Source organism: Gossypium arboreum, chromosome 7, assembly GCF_025698485.1.
Source record: "Gossypium arboreum isolate Shixiya-1 chromosome 7, ASM2569848v2, whole genome shotgun sequence".
NCBI classification, from domain to species: domain Eukaryota; kingdom Viridiplantae; phylum Streptophyta; class Magnoliopsida; order Malvales; family Malvaceae; genus Gossypium; species Gossypium arboreum.
Window position 1 is genome coordinate 4,790,163 of NC_069076.1, and position 18,338 is coordinate 4,808,500.

The window sequence follows — 18,338 nt, forward strand, 5'->3', positions numbered from 1 at the left end:
TACACCACACCAACGTAATAACTCGTTTTTTAATAGTGTCGAAAACAACAGTTTCGAAAACCCCTTTTTGATGTTCGAGTTTGTAAATATTAATATTTAAAATTTGCGATGTTATTATTATAGTTTATTAAATTTTTTTCTCTTAATTTTATCAACTTAATAGTTAATTAAAGCACAAGGACTAAATCATAAAAGTCATAAAAGTTGATTGTTATAGATTTTTAAATAACCGAAAGACTAGATGAGCAATTAAACCATTTTAATGGCTCCAAACGGTGGTGGTGGATGTTATAACCCATTAATTTTAGTTAATTAGGATTATAGTTTAATTAATTAGGGTTTAATTAAATTAATCTTCATTATTTAAGGTTAAAACAAAGTATATAAAGACTTGTTAGTGATTTTTGTCATATTTTTCCTTCTTCCTTCATTGAAAAAGCGTATAGAAAATTTAAGAAGCCATTTTTTATATTCAAAATAATCAACCTTTAAATTGTAAGTTTAATTAAGTCATTTTCTTGTAATTTTTATATTTTTGAGATCATGGAAGCTAGATTTAGCTAGCCCATGTACCAATTTGTAAAATTGTTAAAGTTTTTGAAAGTTTCCATTGATGATTTCTTGATGGAATTGATGTTAAATTGCAAATTTTTAAGCTTAGATGTGAAAAAGAGACTAATTTGTAAAATGTAAATTGTTAGTTTTGTCCAAAATGACCAAAGTGCATAAATTGAATGTTTGGTGAGAAATTTCTGTAATTATAGACAATAGCGAGTACTAAAAGGATGTAATTGAGATCGATTTCGAAATCGAAGCTCAAATTTGAAAGATATTGCAATTTTGATTTTAAGGACTAAATTGAATAAAATGAAAGAATTTAAAGGCATTCGAAAAGTGAAATTGAACTAATCCATGCATATGATAGAATATTATAAACTGTTTGGAATTGATAAATTGAAACTGAATTATCGTATAGATCGAGAATTGAACCAAACCAAGGATAATCGGGGAAAAGGCAAAATTATCGATTAGTCCTTGGAAATTCAACTTGTTCGCTAATTTGACCAAGTAAGTTCATATGGTGTGGTCGTGTTTAAATTGTTATGTATTTGAACTATAAATATGTGTGTATTTGAACTATAAATATGTGTATATTTGGTTATGAATTGAATTGTTTACGAATTGGTACAAAAGGTTAGATATGGACTAAATTGTAAAGAAATGTATATATGTGATGAAAATGCCCGGATGAACTTAGTAAAGGTCTTGTGCACATTGATACGGATTGATTACCGAGATCCAATATTTGTTGTGAACTCGAAGATACATGTGACACAGGTTTAGCCTAGATTGTTAACCTGATGTCGTTTTAAAGGTTTAGCCCGGACGAGTAACCTGACATGTATATTTTCAGCTTAGCCAAGCAATTTGATGTGTCATTAAAGCTTTAGCTTGCGCTAGTAACCTGAAACGAATATATTTAGCTTGAATGAGCAATTGATGTCATTTAATACTTGTGTATTTGAGTTTATTTATTAAGTTTCATCGGGCAAAATAGACTATATGAAATTAAAAATTAAAATGATAGGAAATGAATTTAGTATTCAAATGATGAATTAGTGAATATTGTGAACATAAATTCTATAGTATGTGTATATATATATGATTACATCACTCCCAATTGAAATAAGAGTTAAACTTGTTACCTAAAGTGACATGAGTGGCATGATAGATAAATGTTTATACTTGGTTTGATGTTATTGTATAACTCACCTTATTGATTTTTTTTTTTGACATGTTATGTTTAGCCAAATATGCCGACATTTTGGCAACTTATCGTATTGGGATTGATTTTTATTGCGGAAATTATAAGTTTCGGGCTTTTCATTCGAGTTTAAATTATATTGGAATTGATTTTTTGCTTAATTTTTATTATATATGAGTCCAATATTGTATTAATATTATTTTATTATTTATTTATTCTGAATTTTGGATATTATTTAAGTATTTAAGTTATTTAAGAGTTATTTAAGTTATTTTAGATATTGTTCAATGATTAGATTTATTAGAGCCATTAATTGAGTTTATTAAAACTTATATCTCAAAATGTTACTTACCCTTCTATCCATCAATTCACTCATTCTATCTTCCATTTTGTCTTTTTTTTCTTTTTTCTTTTTATTCTTTGTTGTTAAATTCCTTAGTTTAGTTGTTTTTGCTTTTGTTGTTTTGTTAAGGTGTTCTCTTTTTAGGTTAGATCCACGTCTTTATGCCACGTAATAAAATTGATAATTTTCCTTAAAATTGTTTAAAATATAAAATTAAAAATTAGATGACTTAAATTCTTGTAATTTATAATTTTATTTTTTTACTTTTAAACATTTCATCACATGACGCATCAAGACACAAAGCTCACGTGTCATGAGGCGAAATTAACAATGTCAGGGCTTGCACTAAAATTGATTTTCCGAAAAATTTATTTTATTGTTTATATTCAATTAAGGAAATATTTTCAATTGAAGATTCAATTTATTATTGACTTATTTCACACGGAAGCTTTTGATACATTAAGCCTTATTATTCAGTTTTCTTGCCTTTTTGCAGTTTCTTACAGAAAAATTACTGGAGCTTTGGAACAAAAACATGAAGACAACAGAGTTGGTTACTGTATTGAAGCTGTTTTGCCTCTTGGCCTGTCGGATTAGAGAAACTCAACTACACATCACATAAATCACTAGCATCTGTAGTTCTGTACAAGTTTCCACAAAAATATCTAAATTATGAAGAAAAACATAAAAAGACACCACCATTAAAGCAAATTACTTCACTGAACATCTACCCTTAGTAGTCCCCTCCTCGACACCGCCTCCATGGCCAAAATCCGGAATATGCCCACCTCAACAACTGCTAATATAAGTGTACAGTACATATGAACTACAAGAAAATTACCAGAGAGCATAGGAAATGGATAATCGCGTTACCGACATGACATCTCAATAGTAAGAACCATAGTAATTCTGAGGAACAGTTGCAGCAGGTTGCTGAACTGGGGTTAGTGTCATGGCGGTAGTTGGCTGAGGAAAACTCTACAGAGAATTATAGCTAAGCGTTAGAGCTCCAAAGAAGGAGAACAGCTCAAACTTGAATGTTGATTATGAAGAAAATAAGGAAATTTATACCAACATTCCAAGAAAATTTGCTTCAAATCTTAGGTGCATGCTGCAGTGCACATTACTACCCTCAACTAATTAAGTACGCCCAATGACAGACTTTATTATTACAAACGTCCACAGAATAGGACACTGCAAGTGCCATGAATCTTTCAAAAGCTTGTAATTTTTATCAAGAGGAGCCACATTTAAATCCTTCAATCAAAAATGAGTAGAGGCAAGTGGGATGATATCAATATTTGATATTTCATTTAGGCTTTGCTTGGTAGAGTAGAAAGAAAATTACAAAGATGAGAAATTGAGGAGTAGAAAAATAGAAAGAAAACATATTTTTCCTTTCCATTCATTGCTTCACAAAATGAAAAATGAGAAGAGAAAAATGAAACTTTGGAAAAATGCATGATTTTTATTTCTCTCATTTTCTCTCTTTTTATCATTCCAATTTGGAACAATTTGTTTTTATGCATTAAGATGAAAAATAGTCATCTCTCTTGTTTTCTTTCCTACCAAGCGAACTCAAGATTTATTTTCTTTTCACTTGCCCACTCACTCCTTCCATCCTTCCGTTTTTCCACTCAACCAAACACACCCTTAATGAAATTGGTCTTGGTGCATCAATGTGATAGTTGTCTCATTAGCTTTTGAAATTGCAGTTTGCTAAATAACCATAAAATAAATCAGAAGCAATTATCCAACTTTATACCTGAACAGGGTATGTAGCGGGATAAGCACCGTAACCGGCACTTTGTGGAACTGATGTGGGTGCTTGTTGAGTAGCATAATTGCTACCATAACTACTACAAGCACCATACGCTCCCTACAAGTAGAATAAAAATTATGGAACTGTCAAAACAACATGACAAGGACTACACGAAGCATAATATTACATGCTAGCATTTCAGCTAGTTTTCCCTTCACAATATGCACCAAATCCAACATGGAATAGAATAAAATAAGAATACTAACATAAAAAAGCCATAGAACTGATATGCACATCCATGAGATCAAAACATTCCCATAGGCTAAAATAAGTCATGAAAATAAGACAAGCATGTCCCTATATACAATTAAAAGTATCAAAAAGTTCAACCAACCTGTTGGCCATAGCCAGGGGTCCACGGTTGTGCCTGTGCCTGTGCCGGAGACTGTGTAGTGGGTGGCCAAGTTTGAGGTTGCGCACCATAACCAGCTTGCCACTGGTTTTGTGCATTTGGATATATACCAAGTAAAGACTGGCCAGGTGAAGGGGCACCTGAGTAGGATTTTGCCAGCTTTGTCTTATCTGAAGATGAAAAATCTTCAGCTTGACGTTTTCTTAATTCAGAAATGGGCCTACGGGGTAGAAAGAGCTTAGCATGCCGATCTTCAGCCCTTTTAATAGACTGTACATCTCCAAAAAGACCCAAGAACTGCAAAATTATTTTCTACAATGAGCTACAAGTAAAAGTTTTCATACAATATTTAAGCATAGAGACCCGTATTTTCAAAGCAAAACACCAAACTAAACAATCAGAACACTGAATGCCAAACTTCAAACAGCATTTACAATCTTAAAATAAAGTCCTCAAAACAAACTCAAAAGATTTCAAACTGCAGATAAATTTTGATAGAAACATCTTCAAGCAAACTCAAGACAGTCTTAGAAAAAAAGGAGGTCAAACTTATGGTTATAAACAATTTCTGTCTTCCATGCAAACTCAAACCTCCACTCATGTCCAATATGTCTGGGCAAAATACAAGCAACTCTTTTTACACAAATTATTACCTCCAAAAATATGCTAGATAGATCTTCCTTGTCTGCAGTACTGCCATCCAAACTCGAGGCCAAAAACTTGTCAACCAATGATTCTAAATAATCAATCTGTCTTAGAGGTGGCAAAATTGTTTCAAAATGTATTAAGGCCTATATATAAAACAAAAACAAAATCAGAAATCCCATTACAGAAGAGACTGTTCAAAAGATGTAATGGAACAGTGTGTCTACATGTGCGTATGCGAGTGTCTGAAAGAGAGAGAGAGAACCTCAAGGAATGGTTTAGATAGTTGGACATGATCAAGTGCCCTAGTCAGAATTTCCCTAGCCTTCTCTGCATTTCCAGAAACCTACAAAGAAAATCAAGGGAACAAAAAAATAAAGGGCCATCAGCGAATGAATTTAACAATGACAATAAACACTTGGAACTAATGGTAATCAGACAAAATGATGAACAAACAACAAAAACCTTGTTTCAATTCTATCATAAAAATTCCCAATAACCATAACCATGGACCTAAGAACAGAGAAAAACTTCCTTAACTACAGTAGGGTGTACCAGGGTTGTGCTTTATTTTATTCTTTAAAGAACTTAAGACACAAGTTCAGCCTCTGACAAGGAATCTAGGACAAAGTAAGAAAATAGTCAGAGATAGGTATTTAGAGAAGCCATACGAAACAAGAGAAAACACAAATGCCTACATGGCAAAGGATACAAAGAAATGCTGGGATATGGCATAATGCTTATTTAAGCTGACATTAATGGCATTTGAAACTAGAAAATAACTAGTATAATATTAACTAAGTACATATTTGGACATAGGTGGAGACAAAAAATCATGGATAATATTAATATTGACCCCTGAAATCAAAGAAAATTCCCATTTTCATTCACATGAATCACACATTAAAAGAACAAAACAAATTAGGCCCACCTACCAAGAATGAAAATCTAGAGTACTGTGCATACAACATTGGTAACGTTTGAGAATGCTCCTTTCCTTTTTCAATAGCAATGGCTTGCTCATATAAAGAGAAGGCATCATCAAGTTTCCCCTGCACAATCAAGATAAACAACCCATTTGAAACAGGTAACCAGATTTACCACAACTGAGACCAGATAGGCAGGCTAGCATGATCTCACCAGACGGCTTTCCATATTTGCATGCTTAATAATTGCCTCAAGAAGACCAGGTGAAATTTCACTGTGAACAAGTTGATATGCAGCTCGAGCACCAGGTATGTCCCCATGCTGTTCCTTGAATCGAGCATCAAAAAGATGGATCTCTGGTTGCCTCTGTCAAATATTGGTAACAAAGAAAAAACTAGTAGATTCAAACACTGTAAAATATTAAAACAACATTAAGTCTACACAAGAACACCCACCAACTATACTTCTTTAGCATATCAATGCTAAAAGTTTAAACAATTATAATAGAGTGAAGACCATACCAGCTATGCATATAAGAAAACTAACTCACAAGCCAAAGAGTTTCCTTAGAAAAGAAAACAAACATCAAAGGAAAGACAAAGTGTTGATTCTTTAATCAACCCAGTCAGGGCATGGAAATAGGAGGTGAATGAATTTGCGCGAAGGCAATTTTCTAGCAAACAGCTTTCTCATGACAACTGGTTACATAATTTCCTTAAGTGGAGCATCTTTAATCAAGTTATGCAATGATTTTCTATCCGTTAATAACAAGAAAATTTATCCCACCCATAGCTAGTGGAATTTTTGGACTCCGTAAGCATTGTTTGCAGGGTGGCACATACCTCTTAGGGTCCAATAAAGAAAATAATAATAATTAAAAAACATAAGTGGAACATGTGACAACCTCTTAACCCACTTGTGAAGTTAAAAAGTTTCCACTTCCAGGTGCATCAAAGGACTCTAATAACAATATGTTAAAAGTTACAGCTGAAATGGACTGAAAACCATACTGCTCCCTCTATCCCACTAGTCGCCTAAGTTTTTTAGGTCAAATTTTGTCGGCTTTGAATTCATTTATTTGGAAGTTGTTAGTGCTTAAAATATACAAAAACAAACCCAAAAAGGCTTTAAAAGATTTGATTCTGAACATTTTATTTTTCAAAATTTTAATTTAAAATATTTAAATGACAACAGATTTCAAAGTTGAGAGGGTTTAACACTGGCATCAAAACCAAAAACAGATCATGTGAAAGGGAGATAAAATTCATCCCAAAAGTATTTTTCATCCTTCCCAAATTGTCACTTCATACCTTGACAAAGACTCGCGTAGCACGCGCAAGTGCATTATCAGCAAGATCCATTCTTCCTCTGGCTTCCATACATAAAACATATCGTATCCAGTATTCAGGATAATTGGCACAGGCTATTAGGCACCTTTCATATAATTTGACCACCTGATTCACAAATGAAATGAAAAAAGTGAGAAGTTATTCCAGTGCAACATTACACACAGGATGATATAAAGCACAATGAGAAATTCATAAAAGTACTCCAGAATTGGAACAGAGAAGCCCCACAAATAAGATGGGACCCCCCTAGATGAAAGATAAATGATTAGGAAGACAAGAACAGACCTGCAGGCATAACATTGGAACTTTAAAAAGTATAAAATGAATTCACTATTCAACGTATTACAAACCTAAGATGTCCACTGACAAATAAGGGTTTGATGTACTTAGCCTCAAAGAAACCAAATCGAAGTCCATGCTTTAGTCTCAGTAAGTTCCCGTTTAAAATAGTTGCTTCACCCAACGGTTTAGCCAACAAAGCAAATGATGCAGCAGATGTTACTTAACTGTAAGTCAATATATAACAAACAGGACAACTAGAAACTATAAACCATAGCTAAAACGAAAAAAACCTCAAATACCTTATTGGCGTCACCCTCTCTTTCTACGAAGTCCAGGTATTTATGCCAATTTTCAAGCTCAGAAACATTAAGGGGACGCACATGAAAGTAAGGCCTCCTGATAGCTGTTTCAAAACCAAGAATCTTAGAGTCGAACTCTTTAGCCTTCTTATACAGCTCTTCTCTAATGGCAACATACTTCTCCAACTCAACAGCTTCTGTTGAGCCAGCACTTACAGGCTTAGGAGTTTGTTCTGCAGCACCAGGACGAACCTCTCCTTCAAGTACTTCCCCATCAGCCTCTGAAGCTATACCTGATACATATGCAGCAGCTTCCTCGGCAGTTCTTAATTCCGACAAAGGTCTACTTCCTGCTAGCTCTTTAAAACTGTAATACCATTAGCATCAGCGTATAATCAAGTTAGAAGAATAATAACCAAAAGAGAACAATGCATTATGTGCATCATTCTCCACAGAATCACTTTTTTATATGTAATGTGCAATGCGTTGCATTTTGAATCATCCGATGGGAGGTAGAAAGAACATAATCTTCCCTCCTTTCCCGAGATTCAAATCTGAGTTGAAGTTACAATTTCAAGTTCTAACCTTCGCAGTTTATCCTTCAGGACTACCTATACATTCTTTGGAATATCACAGAACAACTTAGGAAAATTCAAAATTCATTTAGTAAATAGAGAATATTTCTCCGTAGTCTCCATCCAATTCTGGAAGAAAAAGGAATTTATCTTCATATGTAAAGGCAAAAATGCTTTAATAGATCAAAACACAAAATTCAGCAGTAATTTATAAAAAGCAAAGAATTAAATGATCATACTTCTAAATGAAACCAAAAAGCATGAATTAATGTTACTTTCAGCTATTTCCTTATTTGTCCTGCATAGTCAAGTTCAAGAAGAAAAGATAGCATCATGTTTGGCCAATCTCCCTAGGAAATATCAGACAACTGTGGTGACCTTATGTACATAAACAATTAGATATGAAGAGGCAAAAAAAAGCTTACCTGTTGAAATACCTATCTAGCTGGTGATTGGGGTTCTCTAATATTCGTGTATATATAACAGCAAGGCGACTCCATTCCTGATGCATGTATTCGTATTCAATGTACTTATCCCAAAGAGGGAAGGAAAGATAATCAGTTCCAACATACGCTAATCCTCGTTCAAAAAGCCTGAAACGCAAAGCAAAAGAATCATTATTACAAATAATAAGAAAAAAATTCCAGGCAATGCAAACATTCCACAAACAGAAGACAGTGGGAACAATGTTGAAGCAGAAGGAAGAATTCACTCTAGACACATCCAAAACGCTGCATTTACCTTACTGACAGAAATCAAACTATATCTGAAATGGAGCAGTGATAGAGGCGATCTAGCCCTTATCTGGATGAGATCTTCCCAGCAGCATTTTGCATATTGATGCACCTCAAAGTGTCAAGGTTAAAATAATAATTCATTGATAACTACAGGACTATGATGCAGGCTTCAAAGAGGAGGGGGTGAGTACAGGCTTGGGAACTTAGTCAATATCCTAAAACAGTTTCAACTGCTACACATACAGTAGCCTCAAAATCAAGAATGGGGATAAAAAAAGCATTCTAAAGTTCATTCCCATCAAACCTTTCCGCCATAAATGCGTGGAATTGCTGTTGCAGGCATACCAAAATAATGTTAGAAAGCAACAAAAATCACCAGATCCTCACAACTAGAAAAACAAACAATCACAACCACCTAATGCAGACCAGGAACAGCAGTGGGTAGACTAACACTTATTACCTGCGGATAGTTTCCGGATCTCCATATGTTTCTATAGCAAAAGAACAATATAGCACCCAGATGTCCACAGAATAAGTCACTCCTTGAACTGCTCTTTCATAAACCTCCACAACTTTGTCCATGGAGCCTATGCGTGCTTCGTGATCCGCATACTTTTTCCAGTAACCATAACACAAAGGAAACTCAGCCAAGAAAGCATCATAAACTTTTCGAATCTTCAGTATATTGTCCTGCATACGAGTAGATGAAAACATCAATTGGCAGACAAGATACCAAACTTATATAAACAAAGAGAGTGGAGAATTTATGAACTAGGAACTTAAATAAGCCAACTTTGGGGATTATTAGAAGCAAAAAAGGAAGAAGGGTAGAAAATAAACTAATAACTGTATGGTATGTTGTACTCTTGGCCCAATCCACTAAAGAAAGTTTTTAACATTATTGCATACGACTTTCATGACTTTTCTCAAAGGTAAAAAGGTGGCTATCCAGTATCCTAGTCCCCAAAGTTATTCATTAGGTATGGTCCAGAACATATTCAAACCCACATACCTCTGCAACCTTCTCTGTCTCCTCAATCAATGCAGTCCAAGCATGAAAATCCAAAGAATTAGCTCTCACGATACTCCACAAACGATCCTCTTCACCAGACATGGCTGGCACTATAAGATGAAAATAAAAAAACACAAATGAGTTTCACATTCTCTAAATTCAAATGCTGAAAATACAAATAATGAAAAGGAGATGCATAACGTTGAATAAAGCAAAAGGATACTCATAGTCAATATTAAAAGTAGATGTCCAAAGAACTACCACATGCATATGTTGATTGGGAAAACAGCTCCATGGCTGATTGCCAGCATATAAAGTCTGTTTGGGTGCTCAACTATTAGAGCTTTTAGCCATTCTGGAATATCTCAGGAGGTTGGTTTCAGATGCCAAAAAAAAAATTCTATATGAAAATCATTTGAGAGGCCCACTCTTTCTTTTTTCCTTCTTTAGAGATGATATGAACATAGATTAAGAAGATAAGAAAGTTTTATTCAGTTTAGAATTATCCAGGTGGCTAAAGTTTATTCCTAACAAGTATTCATTGAAATAATCATTTAGCAAGAGAGTTCACGTTAGATTATTGAGCAGGTTTGCAAATCATATCCCATAAAACAACCTTCAACACAAATAGAAATCAAGAAGAGGTGCCTCATGCATGATAGACACTTGTAAAAACATTCCAGAGAAAAACATACCAGAACCCACAAACTCTGGTGCATTAGAAGCTATGCCAACATTATCTAAAACATTCCCATTCTCAACCATTGTAGTATTTCGAGCTTCATTTACAATATTGCCATTTAATGAAATACTATAACCAGCAGTTTTAGTTGCATCTACTGCTGTGTTTCCAGCATTGATAGCATTCCCATCGGTTGATCCACCAGTTGGCTTACTTTCATTCGTTACGCAGATTTGACCCTTTTGACCAGCTGAATTCAGGTAACCACCAGAAGCAGCATAAGTTCCATCTACTGGTGCACCAGAAGCATTTGGATCTCCAGTAGCCTCAGGGGGACAAGCACCAGAACCAGTAGAATTATAGACTGCTGATGTATAATCCATACTTGCTGATGAGTCAGTAACTACTGCTTCACTATCTCCCATCCCAGCGTGGGAACTTCAACCTTAAACTAAGAGTATACAAACTGAAATGAAAACCAAACGAATAATTTACTGGCATTGTTTCATTTTACAAGAAAACGATATCCTAACAAAATTCAATAACATTGTTCTACATTAAAATTATAATAGATGGACACAAAAAATGACAATTTCACATAGACATTCTTTTTCATTCCCGAGATTCCTAATTTTTTGTTTTCTTTATATACGTTAAAATCGAAAAGCGGGAAAAAGAACTTAATCCGACATTAAATGATTATGGCAAAACCAAAACCCTAAACTGGATCAAAAGAACCAGAGAACACAAAGGAAACAGCTGGAGACGTACCTGGAGCAGAGATGAGGACGTCGGAGAGTTGTGGAATTGATAAGGCTTTTAGAGAGTTGTTAAGAGCAGCTGAAACCTTTCGCGGGTCGCCGGTGGCGGTTTTTACTTTATGAGAGTGCAGATAAATCTGGGCCGTAAATTTTTTGAATGAGGGTTTTAATCTGAGCTGTTGGGCTTTGAAGTCCATTGGGTTCATAGTTGCCAGATCCTGAGAAATGGGAATTTAGGAAAGTATGCAACTATTTTAGTAAATATACAACTTAATATCGCTTCCCAAAAACGGAATTATACAACTTAACTCTATTCTCTCTAAAAAAAAATCTCTAACTTCGCTCTTGAGCTTGAGTTTAGTATCAAATGAGCTTAATCGAGCCCTAACTTGATATTGAATATAAAAAATAACAAATAAATTTAATCGGGATTAAACTTAAAAATTAATATTCTTTCGAGCTTAAACTAAATATTAAACCACAAATTTTGAGTCAAGCTTGACCCTATCGCTACTCGAGTTATACTTTTTTTCTCTAATCACTTTTTATACTGAAATTTACTAATTTGAGCAACTTTTTCAATATAATTACTAGTACAAATTTAAATTTTTAATTGAAAAATATGAAATAACGCATTAAAATAAAAATCATAATAAAACATCACAAAACATTATTAGATTTATAATCTGAACCTAAATGGATTCACACGTTTAAATATTGATATTTGTCATTAAATTTTAGCATCGAGAGTTAAACTAAAATAATTTTAAAAATAATCTACACATAATTTACAAAAATTTCAACACAATATCTAATCTAATTAAATTTAGATACATAAAATATGAACTACTTCTTTTTCTTAATAAAAATAAATAGAAAATATTACAAGGTTAGTGTCAAAATCTCCTATTATTTGAAGAGGAATATTTGAAATTTTGTAAAATTGTTTTCAATGTTATGTGGATACACATTATTACATAATTAAATTTTTATTTATGAAAATATATGAATTAAATGATGTTTTAATTTAAATTAAATTGATTTTTTTAAAAAAAGGAAGAATTACGTTCAAAGTCATTTAATTATTAGTAGTTTATGTTTTAGTCACTTAATTTCAAAAAATTATAAAATAGTTACTAAATTATTCAAAAGTTTTTATTTAAGTCACTAGGATGTTAAAATTATTGTTGTATGGCTTTCTCTGTTTGCATCGCATGCACCAATCTCTTTTCTACAATTCAGTTTTTTTCATAAAACAGCTTTAAACATCACGAATCTGCAAACCAAAATCCAAATAGCTTTTTTCTTCTAACTCCGACACAGGTCGTCAATTTGACTTGGATCTAAGATGTTATTCTACTCATTGATGGTACTAGTCCACTGTACCAGTCGTCAAATCGTCGCTTAGAGCTCGCTAGCCAAGACTTAAGAAAATACCTTAATAGCTTAGTGACTTAAATAAAAACTTTCAAATAGTTCTGTAACTTAAATGAAAACTTTTGAATAGTTAGTGATCGTTTTATAATCTTTTAAAGTTAAGTGATCAAAGCGTAAATTTACTAATAGTTTTGTGATCTTGGATGTAGTTGACCCTAAAAATTATGATTACTTAACTTTTCAAACAATAATATTTTATTGGGTAAACTACACAGATGGTCATCTAACTTTCAAAAAATTTCATTTTAAACACTAAAAAATAATTTACAAATTAGACACTCACGTTATATATTTTGATCATTTTGATTACTTTCATTAAAATTGTAAATAGAAATCTGAGATAGAATATTTTTAAAAATAAATTATTATTATTTTAGAAATCCACCTAATACTTTAATTTGTAAGTGAGTTTTTGTTTTTAAACCAAAAAAATATAGAAATGGTGTAGCTTTTATATCTCTGTTTTAGTCGTACCCTCAACCAAAGGTTTGAACCAAGCTGAGCTCTGGGGTTATTTGAGAGGATAACTGCTCACGACGTTGGAAAGGGTTTAAAAAAACTATTTTTTTAATTTTTTATTTAAAAAAATTCAAATTAAAATAATTTAATTAAATGTCTAAAGTTTTTAATTTTTTATCATAAATGCTTGAATCTCCTAGTATTTATTTGTAGCCTAACTCAATGGCTTCTACTAGACAATCCAATTTGCGAAAACGCTGCCTTAAGGGCCCCGAACAAAGTCTCTAGTCAGAGGTGCATTTTTGATAAACTTCTTCGACGTAGCCAAAGGCTTCTTCTCTTTAATCAGTTAAACCCAAATGTAATTATCATCACACATTTCAAAATGGTACAAATTTAATAAATTTCAAATTAAACTAAATTAAAAATTGAGCAAATTACTTGGGAAAGTCCCATGGCTTTGCGCCAAATGATTTCTTCGAGAATGTTACGAGGAGTGTTGCCGTCGTTCTGCAAACGAAACTTGAAAGGACCCACATAGTGCAACGAGGAAGGGGGGAACTGGCGGAGGCTGCTGCTGTATTTTGATGCAATGTATGAAGATTAATTTTGGGCACAATTTAAGAATGATAAGTTCGGGCTCAATTAAATTAGTTCATATTTAATTTTTAGATTAATTTTATTTAAAATAAACTTTTAAACAGTATAGTACAGTAAAATCACTAAAATATTAAAATAATATTTTTTAACACATTAAAATATATTAAAAATATTATATTAAAAACACTACTATAAATATAATAAATATTTTATTATATTAAAAGCACAAACAAATATAATAAATATTTATTGCATTAAATATAATTTTAAAATTTTATATTTTGGGTTGTGTTATTTAGTTAGTTTTTTTTTTAGGTAATGAGTTTAATTATTATTGGGTTAATAATTTAATATAAATATAAATATATAATTATTACTTAACATATATGATTAATATAATAATATTTTATAACATAATATATTCGAACTAAGTCAGGCCGAGCTCGGGCCAAAAAATCTTATCCAAGACCCAGTCCATATAGAAAACGAGCCTTAAATTTTATCCAAACCCATTTTTTTAGCCTTATATTTTGTCTAAACCTTCTCATTTTTTGAGCGAGCCTTCAGGCCTAAACGGATGGCCAAACTCATGAGCAAGTCTAATCATACATGTAATTTACTTATTTTATACAAACATTTTTTATTATAAAAATAGTTTACCTAAAATGATTTTTTTAATAAAAATACTCTATAGTCAAGCTTAAACAATAGGGCTAAATTAGTCAAATATGCCTTTTTTTAATTGGCCAAATAGACCCTATTTTAAAAATTTTAGTAAAATAGGTTGATTTTGAAGATAGTGTGTGAAAACGCATCCTCAGTCTCTGATTTTTTAAGTGTTTTTTTAAGGTTAGGATTAGGGGTTTTTTGTTTAGAAATTAGGGTTTTGAGATTGAAACCGTGAAAGTTTATAGGTAGATTTGACAGGATAGGAATGCGATAACGCGTCTTAAAACACATACATTTCATATGTCATGCCAGGATAGGATCATTACCTTAGAAAATGCCAACTAAGGTTTCGATGGTTCTATTTGTAGAAAACAAATAAAAAAAATTACATAGTTTTTCACCATAAGGCATTCATTGGGTCTTCAACCATTATCGCTACATCTTTTCCTTGTCATGGACTCCTTTTAAAAAAATTACATTTAAATCCAATGTCCGTTTCTGGCTCATAAGAATTCTATGAATTATTTTTAAAAAAAATCCTACATGGAGATGATAGTTCACGATTTATATCCTAAGAACCACAACTTTTTCAAAAAAATAACAATTATATACAAATATATAATATCACATCCATTCTCATATATAACTTAAAACATGTATAAGTATGTGAATATATTTGTTTGACTTGAAAATTAATTCATCTTGGGTCCAGTCCAATATATTATTCTTCCAATGAGTACATCTATGTCTCTTCATGTGAAGTCAATTGCTCCGATAGTTAATACTAGTCATTTTCCCAATTGAAATTGTTCTTTGACACCATCAGTTCCGGAGGAAGGTCTTTGAAATTATCTTCCAACCATTTCATATATATTCAGCCACCTTAAAACTTCCTCAGCACATTCCCTAAAAATGCCTCGCAAAAGGCTTCTTTATTTGGAACGATCACTAACCCCGTAACGAATGGCCCATCCACCAACAAACCAAATTGCAAAGTTATGTCATCAAGTGTGATTGTACACCCACCGAATGGAAGATGGAATATGTGTATCTTGGGTCTCTATCTTTCTACCAACATGCTGATAAGTGTAGGATCCAATTTGTAGCCCCCGAGCATCTGAGACACATGTAAGAATATCATATCTTGTAAATAACCACGAAATTCAGTGTCTGAGCTTTTTGACAAATTGTGTATGAGCTCTTCCAAAACACAATCATCCACCTATATATATCAACAAAATAAAATAATTTTAAAAATTTTAAAAATTAAAACACTTTAAAATTAACCTAATTGAAAATAACGAAATTAAATTTTGTTCCTTACCATTACTGATTGAGCGACAGAAATGTGTTTGTTGTCGAAATGAATCAGTAAACTTGTCCTTTGTAAAAATTTAATTGAAATAAAAATATATAAAATAATAAAATAAAATCATAATATTTTTAACTAAATGTATTGGAAAATTTCGAATAAAACTTAAAAATTTGAGAGATTTGAGAGATTTGAGAGTTTAGAAAGAATAAAGAGAATTAAATTTAATTGAAAAGAATGAAAAATAACCTAATATTTATACCTCTTAAAAAAATTTATTGTTGCCTCATTGAAATTTTGACAGTTGGAAAATGGGTTCGAGAAAAACACGTCCATCTCTCCAAAATTGACCAATTTTCTTAAATTTTGAAAAAAATAACATATTTTACCAATAAAAGAAAAAAAGTATATTTAGCTAATTTGCGAAATAATAGTGATGAAGAAAAAACCTATTTTGACCTCCGTATCTAATCCCTCGACCTATAAAACTGGCGTATAAGTCATAACAGTCAATTTCTCCGAGTTCACTACTCAGTCTTCACGTCAAAACAGAAAACCCTCCAACAAAAACACTGTCGGTCCCTCCTATGGCGGCCCAACCCAGACGAGGCGGAATTTCCCTACCCGAGAGATCATCCGCCTCCAAACCCCATTCCAACATTCTCGCCAGGATCACTTCTTCCCCCATTGTTTCCCGTGGTAAGCAAGCGGCCTCTGATGCTGCTTTCGTCTCCAAGAAACTCCTCCGTAGCACCGGCAAAGCCGCTTGGATCGCCGGAACTACCTTCTTGATCTTATTTGTCCCTTTGATCATTGAGATGGACCGCGAGCAGCAGTTCAATGAACTCGAGCTCCAGCAAGCGAGTCTCCTCGGTGCCCCACCCACTGCACCTGCACGCTCTTGAGTAACCGAGTCAGTGTCATATCAGGTCAGAGGAGCTTGTTGTTTATCAAATTTTATGGCTGTCCTGGTTTAGTGAAACTTCTAGATTCAGTCTTAGGATTTTTTTCCTTTTAATTAGAGTTTAAGTTTTTTATTTGTCGGAATGTTGTTACTGGACTTTGTTTTATCGATAGAGTTTATTCGTATGAATTTTTAAGTGAAACTGAACATTGTTGTGATAAAGTAAAATTGGGTGAAACTAAATGGTCGTGGAATGATTTTTATTTTATTTTATGTTTCATTGCAAATAATGGTCTCGGGATTCATTGGGATACCTTTGATGAAGTGTTCTAGTTTGTATTTTTTTTGTAAATGAAATTTCATTGTTCTAAGGAGTAAGGACTATGTTTTATGGTTGTATATGTACCAAACATATAAGAAAATGCATTTATCAGAAGAAAATGCATTTATCTTATCGCTTTGCATTGAATCTGTGTTTATGGATTATGTTGCAACCATAGATAGATATGTGAAGAGTTCATGCTTTTGTTTGGGATCGCCCCTCCCCCACTACCAGGCAAGTCATGGGGATGGGGTGAACGCCCTTGCCAATGGGCCAAACATGGGGTTTGCTTACCATTGGCATTGGTGATGAATAGTTTGGAATCAGGAGGTGTAGGAAGGTGAAGTACTAGAAGACTTGAGTTATTTTTTACTAGGACGACCTTCATGACATTGCAAAGCATATTGGATGATTTAAGTTCTCGAGGGACTGTCGTTGTTAGATTCATAGTTTGAACAATTATTCTAGGAGGGTTTGAGGCTGTTTCTTTTGCAATTGCTATTAGATCAAAAAGCTTGGCATCTGATATCAGAGGCAAGTATGAGAATTGAGAAGAATGTGGTCTGGATCAATCTTAGGTCTCTGACGCCTTTTTTCTTAGTAACTTTTTGCTCAAAAGTTGGGTTGTAGGAAAGAGAGTACTGTAAGATTTTTTGATAAGACTCTTTCGCTACAACTTCACTGCTTGATCTTTGCTCTATAGAGATCAGGATTAGGACACAAGTTACATGTTCTCCAGAAGATAAGAGTAATATTCTTCTCTTTAATAAGCTAAAATCCCTCCACCAAGGATGAGGCATTGCAGTAGTGCTTCATATTGTTAGATTTCCTTTAGCATCAACCTGAATGAAGTGAAAATATTTGGTACATGGCTTTTCATCATTCTTTTGGTGGTTTCAGTTGCAGCCATGTGAAAATGCAATTTTGCAGATTAAATGCTTAGAGTTAGAGGTGTAAATGATTTGAGAGTACTTTGTCCAGGTGGGGGATGTTTATGAGAAGATTTATTTATATAGGACAGACCAAATTATATATTACTATTAAAAGTTTACAACAGTTATATTACGATCCTTACACTAGCCCT

At 33.0% G+C, this 18,338-nt stretch overlaps 2 protein-coding genes across 5 annotated transcripts; one reads left to right on the top strand and one right to left on the bottom strand.

Annotated features, from left to right (window-relative positions):
- Nucleotides 1–2,662: 2,662 nt before the first annotated feature.
- Nucleotides 2,663–11,717, bottom strand: LOC108453837 (pre-mRNA-processing factor 39-1). Of its 4 annotated transcripts, none has more exons than XM_017752181.2 (14): nucleotides 11,562–11,717; nucleotides 10,804–11,241; nucleotides 10,109–10,218; nucleotides 9,557–9,786; nucleotides 8,785–8,952; nucleotides 7,785–8,151; nucleotides 7,165–7,308; nucleotides 6,068–6,220; nucleotides 5,863–5,979; nucleotides 5,193–5,273; nucleotides 4,936–5,073; nucleotides 4,265–4,579; nucleotides 3,874–3,987; nucleotides 2,663–3,086 (listed from the first exon to the last, which is right to left on the bottom strand). In XM_017752181.2, exons 2-14 carry the CDS (start codon nucleotides 11,213–11,215, stop codon nucleotides 2,994–2,996), a joined length of 2,442 nt encoding a protein of 813 aa, XP_017607670.1. In that variant the 5' UTR covers nucleotides 11,216–11,241; nucleotides 11,562–11,717; the 3' UTR covers nucleotides 2,663–2,993. The 4 variants fall into 4 exon arrangements, with proteins under 4 accessions (XP_017607670.1, XP_052886568.1, XP_017607660.1 ...); XM_053030608.1 differs by having other exon boundaries at nucleotides 11,005–11,256; XM_017752171.2 differs by having other exon boundaries at nucleotides 10,804–11,256.
- A 4,790-nt stretch (nucleotides 11,718–16,507) lies between these two features.
- On the top strand, nucleotides 16,508–17,175 carry LOC108481628 (mitochondrial import receptor subunit TOM9-2-like). Its single transcript, XM_017784741.2, has one exon. It carries the CDS (start codon nucleotides 16,616–16,618, stop codon nucleotides 16,931–16,933), a length of 318 nt encoding a protein of 105 aa, XP_017640230.1. The 5' UTR covers nucleotides 16,508–16,615; the 3' UTR covers nucleotides 16,934–17,175.
- Nucleotides 17,176–18,338: the final 1,163 nt, after the last annotated feature.